Source organism: Crassostrea angulata, unplaced genomic scaffold (assembly GCF_025612915.1).
Source record: "Crassostrea angulata isolate pt1a10 unplaced genomic scaffold, ASM2561291v2 HiC_scaffold_127, whole genome shotgun sequence".
NCBI lineage: Eukaryota > Metazoa > Mollusca > Bivalvia > Ostreida > Ostreidae > Magallana > Magallana angulata.
In genome coordinates, this window is record NW_026441682.1 from 53992 (window position 1) to 66672 (window position 12681).

Consider the following 12681-nt stretch of genomic DNA (forward strand, 5'->3'; position numbering starts at 1 on the left):
AAGGTAGGGATAATTAATAGGGTGCCAATTTGTTCACATTGCCGGTTTCGTGTGCAGAGAACAGTAAAATTTTAAAAATTGATTGTGCATGAATTTTTCAAAATCTATTGTTGTAGTTTGTTATAATTCATTCATTGATATATCAACAAGAAAGAATAGAAGGTATAGACAGGCATATGTATCACACCCAAGTTGAGTGTCTCTGTAGTTTCCTACCCCCCCCCCCCCCCCCCCCCTCAACGCATCAAAATTGACAATAATTGCATATAAATCATACAAAAGTTGACTTTGTATGTAAGTAACTCTCTAAAGATGTAAATAAGCACTGCAAAGATGTGTGTACTTAATATACTACTACATTACACTTAGCCAGATAAAATGTAATCAGGGTGATAGCTACAAGGGGCGAGAAGTGCAAATTTACCAATTTGTCGCCATACACACAGAACACCAAATAAAGAAACTGTGTGTGGTGTGGGGAATGCATAGAAGATGGAGGCAAATTATCTCAAATAACCAGTGCGAAAATCAACAAATAGGCTGTTATTTGTTACCTTTCCTGCAAATACATTGATAAAAAATAACGTAACATAGCCGATTAAGTTAATGTTTACATATTATGGTCAACGTACATGTAATTCTAATGTACATGGAGGCGGACGTATCAGGCGGGGATCCAGAATTTTTTTTTCCAAAAATGATCGGTTGAATTACATTAAATGCTTTGAAAATTGTCTTAAAGTATCACGTGGGTCAAAATGCATGATAGAAGCTATGTACAGTGTAATTGGAAACTTTCATTTTATATCAATATTTAGTAATACCTATTATAACAAATGAGAGTATAGCCCAACTGCCACAAACAATACATGTCTTTTACCGGCACCACCCCCTCCCCATAAAAAAATGAAACAATTGTCGTTTTATTTGAAAAACGTGTGTGGTTCAAGATTTTTCTAAAGGACATACCCGATTAGAATTGAAAAATGAGTCGTTTAAAACTAATTTTGTCAACTTTTTTAGATTCATTTACTTATATTTTGGTCCATTTGGGTAAATAGATGCACCAGCGCAGCTCTAATTTATATATAATCAGGCCATAAATTCGAAATATTTTCAAAAATTAATAGCTTTAAAACCAGTGGATAAAAAAATGAAAGTCGAACTCGATGAGTGCTAATATCTGTGTTGAATGAATGGTACAGTAGATTATGCGCAAAAAAGTCCCGTCTACTCTTTCCTACCCTATATTTATTGGAGCATTAAATACGATTATAAGAGTCAAATTTAATTAAGTACGGATATATTTTGCCGAGCCAAATAAAAAAAAAGCCTGGAAAACGAAGAGAGAACGAAGTGGGGACAGAATAACTGACAAATTAGATTAGGACTATATAGCCCCCCCCCCCCCCCCCCCCCTGAAATTTATATGCTGAAAACAGATTATTGAGTACAACATCCACACACAATTTAAAGAAAATTCCATGGTTTTTTTTAATCATTTTTGCTAGCTAATGTAAGAAATCACAATTACCCCAAACCCCTTCACGGAAAAGGAAATGCTAGGTGATGAGAGAGAGAGAGAGAGAGAGAGAGAGAGAGAGAGAGAGAGAGAGAGAGAGAGAGAGAGAGAGAGTCGATGTAAATCACACGTGCGTTAACACCGTTCAAATTAAAGCTTGCTAGTTGGTCTGCCCTATCCTAGCTACCTCCTCTCTTTTCTCCTTTGAGTGGCTTAACTATCTGTATATGCTTGTATCAAATCAAACAATTTCAAATTCTAAATCAAAATTGAATATGACACTACAAAACTCTCTCTCTCTCTCTCTCTCTCTCTCTCTCTCTCTCATATCGACAATGACATTGATACCCAACAATACACTATTCCTATCTGGATTGTTGTCGTTGAGGTTGTAAATCATTATATCTCCTATGGTTTAAAACTTTATCATAACCTATATTTTGACATGTCGATTATTTCATTGAATTTCGCTTCATAGCTAAAACCACACTCAGTTTTAATTATTTAAATCAAACAGATCTTTTTTCGCGAGCCGATTTTTACACAGTTGGAGCGAATACACTACGGGTTAAAATGGTTCGGGGGGAAAATACATACAGGACAAACAAAATCACATAGATTCGCAAAGCCAACAGTGTTATCACTCATTTAATTGTTTATATTGTGTGGGGTTAATTCATTAATGTTAATTTAACCATTTTTTACCATTACATAAGAGCTAGTAAGACATTTATTTGTAGGAAAGAGCATGTACGAATGATCTTTATTTAGAACAGTTTGATGTTGCTAGGATACAGGTTTCAGATCCATGATTTGATTGGTTAATTTAGATATTGAATCTCGAATTTCGAATCTCGTATTTCGAATCTGGTATTTTGAATCTCGAATCTCGAATGATCCTTCTCGGCTTTCGTAGAAATGAGTTTTGTTACGTTCATATTCAACTGTTTCAGTGTGTTTATTTGCATTGTGAACTCTTATGGCAAGTGATATTTACAATATCGTCAACCAGTTCTCACAACAATAGGTATATGTTTTGTTAAGAAGTTCCTATGGTTGGTCCGCCATCTTACTGACAGACACACAAATCAGACTTCAGTGTATGTGCAGTTGGTTAGAGAATAGTTAATATAGCTCATCTCAATTAACCGGAAGAAATTGAAATTTCGTAGATTTTAAATTCTCGTTAAATCATTGGATCAAAACCGTAGTTCATTCTCATTTTATTTTGTATAATTCCGAAAAGTATGAATGGGTGTGGCAAAAACTTACAACATGTAGATTATGCAGCATCAGTGAAAAGAGAAACACAAAGGAAAGTTTATACATTTGGCATACAATATCTTTACTTTCTGAGAAAGGCTAGTCTGGCATCTATGGCAGCTACATTGGATATTTTTTTTCAGTGTAAATTATTTAGTGTTAAATACTTCAAAATGTATCTTTCTTTAAAAGTTGTTAAAGATATAAAAAAAAAAATTGAGGTGTACAAGACAAGAGGTTAATGGGCCTTTGCGGTCACCCAAGTACCAAAGTCCGTAGATGGACCTGTCAGGGAGTCAAATAATTGCATTTTAAGCTTCAATTTGGATTGTAAACCATACTTTGAGACTCCTCTGAGTTTTACCCCCACTTTTGTTATTTGATGCAGGGCGCCATTAGTCGAATGAATCTTGATTTACGTTTACCCTAGCACCAGGGCCATGTTTCAGAGCCTAAACCCTAAACTCGTGAGCAATGCATTTTAAGTTTGGTAGAGGGCTTCATTTATAAACACGCATCCTGTTTATATTTCACATATGTAAATGTATAGGCTACTTTTTTCTGAGATTTAACACATTGTCCTCCCTTAAGACCTTGGATTTTACCAATAAGAAGATTATTTTATTAAAATCATAACCATGTAGTTAGTTTTTCTTTTTATATGGGATTAAAGAAGCAAGTTATTTCACAATCATGGTACATCGCTTCATGATTATTTTGGTTTTTTTCTTACAGGGGAGTAAGGAAGGATATGCTTGAAAATTGTTTGCATATTCGATCCCACTCATGAGGCCCGGTGATTGTAAACGTCATGAATTTTCCAATTTATATTCCTTAAATTATATTGTTCCTTTAACAAAAGACGTCGTACCATTAGACTTGTAGTTTTGAAGAAGTTAAACAATTAAAAATTGTTAATAAATGACGACGCACGACGGACAGCACACCACGACGGACGAAGACCAATGGGGTGACTCAAATAAACTAAAAAAAGACTCAAACAATATGCTGTACCTGGACATTTCATTAAATAAAATATATAGCTAACATTGATTTAACATTTATATTAACATTAGCGATGCGTCTTTTTGGTTTTTAGAAAATGTGGCTCTGAATAAACCAGCATGGCAGCTGTATCCCTATCCCGGTAAACCAGAATGGGGTGCACATCATGCAGTAGATTGACCGTATTCTAACCTGTCTTATTGGGGAGAACAGTGCACAATATCAGACAACTACCAAAACACAGCAGAATGGCGGGTAGATTTAGGAGACATAATCGGCATATACAACATATTTATACAGTGCAGGACGGAAAATGATGCATGGGGTAAGGTTTTAACATTATTACATCCATGCATTAATTATTTCTACAAATTTAGTAATAAAAACACACATTTAAAAGATGAAGATCTGTCTTTTTTTGACTTAACCTTCTTGTTATTATTTGAAGAAAAAAACATAACATAATTTAACCTATAAATGGTGGGGACTATTTGTAATTAATTGTTCGACAACAAAGTGTCTCTTTCAATTACCGACCTTTTAAACTATGTTTTGATTGCGTGTACATGTACCAGCATAATACTTTATATATCTGATAACTTGATAATGAAAATCACATGTTGATACTATTCTTTTAACATGTATTTTATAGAACGGGTTATTAAAAATGAGTAAATTGAAAGGTTAGGATAAGAACACAGTTAAATGAACGGCTATTGTTCATTTTTATGATTATTTTATAAATAATTTGATTATGTTTGATTTTTTCAATATCTTTTTCAGTCGTTCTGTTGTCTTTTTCATGAATGCATTTATATAAAACGTAATATGATGGAATGACGTTAATTTAAAAAAAAAATTATCTGCGTTAATAGGTTAAATATTCTAATTATAATTGTTTTATTACTTCTGATGCCAATTGTTTGCAAATATATATTCATTAATATAGCTTTTATTTATTTTCTTTCTTATTATGACAGATGAAAACAACATTTTCACAGCAAGATTTTTTGGATTTTCGGTTTATGTATCAAACACTACTAGTAAGGAGGACGGAGTGTTGTGTTTTAGGGACACTATATATACCAGTACAACAATACCTAATCAAATGAACATCAAGTGTGTCACACATGGAAGATATGTCATTTATTACAACAACAGAACTGGCCCTTTATATCCATTAGAGTATAGTCAGTATGCACACACGGATCTCTGTGAAGTTGAAGTATACGGTAAATTTACAAGTTCTCAACACTGTAAACGACTGTCATATGTTGAACAGCTGTTTTTATCTAGTTGCATTTTTTTGCTGAAGGAAAAAATAGAGTTGCTTAATCATGAAACAAAAACATAATTTTAATCAAACTGCATTAAGATGCAATAGTTGTCAAACATGTTTGATTAATATTAAAATTGCAAGATGCCTTCAAAAGATTTGTTATACTGGCAACATCACTACCGTGAACAATTACATACTTTGATGAGCAATACAATTGTGGGAACAAGTGAACACACTTTAACAAAAAGAAAGTTTATGTGATTGTTTTTAATTAAAAAAAAAATAAAAGGTTATGTTAAATTAAATGATTCTTTAGAATTTCATAACTTATCATTTTCATCTTACAAGCCTAAGGATTAAAAAATAACAAAAAAAACAAAAAAAAAACAGGGTGATTTTTTGCATGTACCGTAAATTAAAGACTCACCCCTCTTCAATTGTTACAACAAAATTATTCATCAAAATGTAATTCTATTAATGTAATAAAAAACATCTATGTTTAAAAAAAAAATAAGAAAACACTAAAATTGATGATTTTCACTTGTATTATATTTTGTACTAAATACCACGATTCAAACGCCAAACAGAACAATTTTCTAAATTTGTTTAATCATTTATGAGATAAGCCATTTAAAAAAGAAAATTATTCGATAAAACAAGTCGTTTGGTAGCCCGCTTTGTGAGTAATATTCCAAACCGTATTTAAATGATTTTATAGGATGTCCCACAACAGGATATTATGACGTAAATTGTTCAACACCTTGTCCACAAAACTGCCAGGAAGTACGATGTCACACCCTTGACGGAACGTGTCTAGGTTGTGTTGATGGGTACATCGGATCGTTTTGCAATGAGTGTGAGTGTTTTAGCAGTCTTGAGACATGCATAGGTTGAGTTAATGGAAACAATGAACAGAACTGTAATCGAGTAAAATGCAAATATATATATATATATATATATATATATATATATATATATATATATATATATATATATATATATATATATATATATAAACAACAACTAGATATCCTTTCTATTTATAGTCAATTTACGTATTTATATAATTATGTATTTTTTTTTCCTAAACTGGCTTAGCAACAATGAACAGTTTAATTTGTTTAATATCAATTTGAGTTAATTTTAAACGTTTTAGTTGCAATTTTAGTAGTATGTTTTTATATTGATGCATGTAAACAAACTGAGATAAATTCTTATAAGATGATGGATGAATGGACGTTTGAATGTTTGAGTTGACAACAATAAATGTATAAATATTTTGTGTACTATTATGTAAAAAAAAAAGTATTTCCTGTCTACTAACAAATTGTCATTTGTTTTCTGATATAAATGAAGATGCTAGTTTTGGCAAATTGCAACATTTATAATTGTAAAATTACAATTATTATTCATTGGTTTACATGTATGTTTAGTTAGATATTTTAGTAATGTTGCAGTTTCAAGTCATGTGAGTATGAAGTCTAATTTGTATTCATTAATATCGATCTGTTTGCACACCCTCCTTCCCCAATTTGTTTGTATACTGAGATGTGAATATATAGAAAGTTTTACAGTTTTGATATTTATAACAGTAACAGTTCGCATTTCCGTCGGTGCGTGCATATAACTGTAATATAAACAACAGTTCAGAACCATTAATAGGTACTCAAAAGTATACAGACAAATGCATGAGTTATAAGAACGCATAATTGAAGGAAAAATACATGATGTTATCAAATTGACAGATTTATTTAAATGGACGTTTATTAAAGTGCAGTTTTCGTGAAAATGTATGACATTAAACACATTGCATTTTTTTCAGAGATCTGTTGTCAATTGACCAAATATTGCATCAACCATTGCAAAAACGGATGACATAGGGTTGCAGTATTTAGAAGGTTAACCTGAAGTATGTTACGGTATATTTCTTAATACTGTGGAATCATTAGAATTCGTGGGGGCCAATTTTCGTGGATCTCTTCAGTTTTCAGTTTTATTAAGAAAGATAACTCTGGAAAGTTTGTTTGCTTACACGAGTTATCTTTTTTTGCGATCGTACAGGTACATGCTGTTTATACCGATACTAGGTATTAAGTCTTCAGTAAAACCTAGCAATAAATTCGCCAGAAGGCAAATTAATCTATTCAAAGTGTGATTTTGTTCTCGGTCTGGTCATTTTTTTCGAAGATGTTGTTGAAACAGTTGTTCACTACAGGTAAACTCAAAACAACAGCACCAACAGTTCCTGGTCTGCCCGACCCCGGGGACTGTACAGAACCTCGGAAAGCGGCAGTATTCCAAGCTGCAAATGATGCAGTTGAAACTATTGTTACAAGTACTACCGAAAGTCCTCTCTCGACACCTAGGAAAAGAAAGCAGGGTGAACATAACCACCTGGACGAAGAACAAAGGGCTACAATTGGCAGACTCGCTGTTGAAGACGGTGTTGCAATGGCAACAAGGCACTTTATGTCAAATTCTGGTATTAAAGTGTCAGAAGTCAGAATCAACAGTAAGAAGCATCCTAGACCGATATCTAAGAGCAAGAAAAGCATCTGGTATGTCATAGTATTTATATAACTTTTATATAACGTAAATATTAAATTACATTAAGCATTGCCGCACTTTTTTCCGTAAGAAATAAATATAAATACGCAATAAAATGATGCATTAATTTTTAAGGGGATTCACATCTCGCTGCTCTTATAAATCCCCTCGAGGAAACACTTTAATGCTTGCTTCCTTGGATAGTGAGGTACAAAACTGGATCCGCCAAATACGGCTCAACGGGGGTGTTATCAATTTGAAAATCGTTATGGCGGGGACGGATGCTTTTGTGACCAAGTTCGACGGAAAAATATTAGCCCGGTTTGGGGGCCACATCGAAATCACTAAGCATCTTGCTAGGTCGATTATGCGCCGTATGGGTTTTGTAAAACAGAAAGGGACAAAACCTGTTAAAACTTTACCAAGTGATTTTGACGACATCAAATGTGAATTTGTAAAAAAGTCAATAATATTGTGAGTGAGTATTCTGTTCCGGATTCTCTTATAATCAACTGGGATCAAAGTGGATGCCAGCTCGTTCCCGGGGGTGAGTGGACAATTGAGGAAAAAGGATCAAAGCAGGTTACAGTCGCCGGAATTAAATGATAAGATAACACTTCTTTTAGGAATAACGAAATCGGGAACTTTACTTCCCCGCAACTTATATATGCAGGAAAAACATGGCGCTGTCTACCTCAAAGTGTAGAGTTTCCATCTGATTGGGATATCACGTTCACCGAAACTCACTGGAGCAACGAAAGTTCGATGCTTCGATATGTGGATAAAGTGATCGTGTCCTAGGTTAACGAGATTAGAGAGGAACTTCCGTTAGATCGAATCAACCAGAAGGCCATTGCTATTTTCGACATTTTTGCCGCTCACCGCACGAATTTTTTAATTGAGAAATTAAAGAGCCACAACATTCAGCCCCTGTATGTCCCAGACTCGTGCACTGACAAGCTCCAGCCGTTGGATTTGGCCGTAAACTACGATAACAAGGAAAAATTAAAAGCAGAATTTCACGAATGGTATTTCACCCAAGTTTTAGAATCGCTTGACCGTGACGGTCCTGGGAGTTCCAATATCGATCTAAGAACATCGACACTGAAGCCTTTACACGCTAACTGGATAATTAACACCCATTATAACATGCCAAAACGCCCCGAGCTGTTAAAGAGCGGCTTCCAAAAAGTGGGACTGTGATTAGTCGATCTATTATTCCACTGAGTAGTAATTAATATTGAACTGAAATATTAAATGTTTAAAAAAAAACCTTTCTTCTTCACACTGCGTTCTAATATTTTTTGCTGTAATATACAAACGTTATCTTTATGCACTCTGCGTTCTTTGCACTGAAATATGAACATGGAAATGAAAAATGCATTTACTTTTACTTTAAGCGTACATATAGAGATTTGTTTATTTTTTAAAAAGTACAAATTCGGTGTCTTTATTCGTTGAGGATGTAAATTCGTGGGGAAGGGGTATCAACGAAATCCACGAAAATTTAGCCACCACGAATTCTAATGAGTCCACAGTACCCATATATCTGCATGTTATCATAAATTATAGAAAGGTGACGTAGTAGCAAAGCTATGTCATTCAGTCAATTTTTTATTATTAATCAGCGATATTTTATTCAGCGTTTCAATGATTGAATGATTGAAAGTCATTTTGTGGGAGTCTCCGACAATTGTTTTGCATTCCTTCGAGTTCCCGCCAAAGTATTCTGTTCCATTCTTGTTGTAACTATTTGTGTTTTTGGTATTCGATGTTTAACGATAACGGATGATACAAAGCAAACAAATTGATAGTCCGCTAATTTAATCTTGGTAATTTTTTAAATGATTTAAGATCAATTCTAAAAAAAAAAAAAAAAAAAAAAAGATTTATAAAAGGGTCTGGCCACTCATAGTAATCAGTTTTCCTTATATCTCATACATACACACCCCTAGGTGTAAAACGCAGAAAAAATACCAAAAGTTGGTTGCTCGTGGTAACCGTGTTCGCCATGGTAATTCAGGCTAAAGATGGAAAAATAGCAAAACGTACCTACTTTGAAGCCATATTTAAGGTTTGGTCCACTAATGTAAACTATCAAAGACATAAAACAGTTTTTATCTCATTTTCAATTTTTAAATCTTATGATAAAATTGATGGAGAAACCAATACTTTTAAAATGTTACCATGGAAACCGTTACAAAGGCTTAAAAAAAGTTTTTTTGTGATTTTTTGGGAGTTGATTTTACTCAACTCTCCTATGCAGTTACTTGGACAAACCGAAAGTGAAGCAGTGTTTGGACCTCAGCACAAATCATCGCGGCTGACAAGACTTAGTTCTTGAAAATAATTGATAAATTCGATGTAATGTATGCTAAAGCATTGATTTTCAAGGAAACTTATCTATAAATACCTTGAAAACAGTCAGATTTTAAATAGAACGAACAATTTAGATATTTTTTGTAGTCGTATGTATTCCTACGCTAGAGTTCAATATGGTCTCGTTCAACTCGACGCTCGGCTGTCTCCGTAAATCTCCGGCAATCAGAAAATCTCCCTTGTTTGTCGGAGATTTACGGTGTCAACCGAGCGTTTGGTTGAACGAGACTAGAGTTCAATATTGCTTGGATCCATACAATTTTCGAGAAATATTTCTATTACTGATACATAGTTTGATTGAATTAATTTTATCTTTTAATAATATTTAACATGATTCCTATGGGGGTTGCTCGACAATCTTGTCGAAAAAGTCCAAAAATTCATATAATAAAAATGTGCGTAATTCAAATACAAATTTAAAACTACATGTACTTGCCATGCAAAATAACATATCATTGATTTTGAAATATAAAAAAAACATCGACAAAATCAACTCCCGTCAGTTCTTCAGTACTTTGATTTCATAGGCCGAAATTGGAAACTATAAATTTGTTACATTCTTATCAACGTCAATGCAATATATATATTATTATGAAAATGGACATCTGTTGCTATGGTAAGAAGGTGAAAAATCGTAAAAATTGAGAAATTGAAGATGATTTTGATATGCGTTAGTTCATAATATTAGAATTGTTTTAGCTATTGTTTTAGTTGGAACTTGTAAAATATATCTTATTTTTACTATATACCAAGAAAAGCTATTTTATGCAACAGAAAAGTGTTGATGCTATGGAAAATTGAGTTGCAGGAAAATCACACAGAAATTCCTACCTTTTGAAAATCCATAACAACGGTAGTTATGTTTAGAACTAAGTGTTAGTTTAGTGTAATTAAAGTTTAGGACATACTTGATTTTATTCTCACCAATTGATTTCATATATGAATTCAATCTAAAATACCTAAAAATATGATAATTTACCTTATTTTTTTAGCTTGTTACCAAAGCAACGGTTTTCAATTTTCATATTTTAATTCTTGATTGCACATAATAGCGTTTGCAAAAAAAAATCCAAGTTTTGCTTTTCAAATGAAATCAAGAAAACATGTTTTTAAATTTCTGTTTAGTAACCGTAGAAACCTTTTAAAAACATGCATATCTCCATGAATCTTTGTCTTTTTTTTTTTAAATGACAACTATTTTTAATAATATAGTCTATCCTGGAAACTCCAGGTTGTGCATATTACTCACAATATGTTCTCAAATAAACATTAAAATGCCATTTTTACATCTTTACCCTCTGCTACCATGGCAGCGGGACCAAATAGCAACAAATGAATGGTGTTAGGCTTTTTTACTTATCAAAGTCTATCAAATTGTCCAGTATGAAGAAAATCCATGACTATATGCGTGGCCACCAAATGTTGATTCTTACATAGAATTGATCTTATCAATTATCTTTTAGATCAGATAATTGTACACCACCTAATTAGTTTTCAATATGTTGATAAATGCTCGATTGTCCAATTATAGTGATGTTATACTAAGATACTGAAAAATATATTCTTTTTTCTGCATAAATATATGTGTAATGATGCATATAATATATGTCTTTTTAAAAATGTGACATAAACAAAATCATCTGCAGTCATTATTTCGACAAAATTAAAATACTTCTTATTCTGTTAAGGGAATAAACTACTTGATTGCCATGCACAATATTGAACTCTTTTAACTCTTTTAACTTTTATCGAAGTGTTTCTTCTTTCAAGAAAATCAATTTACTGCTTGTTTAATATAAATAAATTTCATTTTGTCTATAATCATTTTAAAACTATCTAAACTCCCCGAGTTCGATGTTGGTTCAGAAAATATTATCATTGTTATTTATACCTGCATCACGTCATGTTTGGAAAATCAATAACAATGACTGTCGTTTGTAAACATGAATTGTATGAGGAGTGTTGATAAATAATTCAATATTTATATAACACAGCCTTTTTAGCTTTCTAAAAATACCATTTCACGAACGCAAGCAAAATAAAAAAGAAAACGAAATAATAATTCAATATATTTATCAACATGTATCATGCACAGGTATCATTAAAATTCATACTACAACCTGTACCTATAACATAAACATGGTATTACATTAGTACCATGAATATTATATAATATTTTACTTAGAAATATGTAACAAATGGTTTTGTTCTACTTTAAGGAGTACTGTTGAGGTGTGGTTCTTTTGGATTAATAACATATCTTGTTGATTAGACTTAGAAATTGTTTTTATAAGTAAATTGAAAGGCAAAACAACAAAAACTGTTGAGCACGCTACGTAAAAGATCAATTTAGCCTGGAATGCAGTGAAGCAAACGCTAGTAATAGCGAATTCAAGAGCCTCAAGACAAAACAATTCGTTATAATTGTTGTTTTTTTTATATTCGTCAGCTGTAATAAATCATGCATCGGGTTTATTTAAAAGTTTGTTGAAAATAAACTCTAGTCTGTTGACTCTAATGATGAAGTCGTTAATTTCGGCTCAATTCAGGGTTACCTTAACACAAGAATCCTGACCCTAAATTAAAAGAAACATTTTTATTATTCATCTATTTTTCATATATATCAATGAAGTAAGTCCATCATGTTCCTATTAAAAAAATGACTATCAACTAAAAAAAGCTCCTT

At 32.5% G+C, this 12681-nt stretch overlaps 1 protein-coding gene and 1 pseudogene across 1 annotated transcript; both read left to right on the forward strand.

The window, feature by feature from the left end:
• Window positions 1-2440: 2440 nt before the first annotated feature.
• On the forward strand, window positions 2441-5992 carry LOC128169404 (uncharacterized; annotated as a pseudogene).
• A 1073-nt stretch (window positions 5993-7065) lies between these two features.
• Window positions 7066-8477, forward strand: LOC128169421 (uncharacterized). The gene is made up of 2 exons (XM_052835572.1): window positions 7066-7627; window positions 7752-8477. The coding sequence occupies exons 1-2, from the start codon at window positions 7257-7259 to the stop codon at window positions 8092-8094; spliced, it is 714 nt and encodes a 237-aa protein (XP_052691532.1). The 5' UTR covers window positions 7066-7256; the 3' UTR covers window positions 8095-8477.
• Window positions 8478-12681: the final 4204 nt, after the last annotated feature.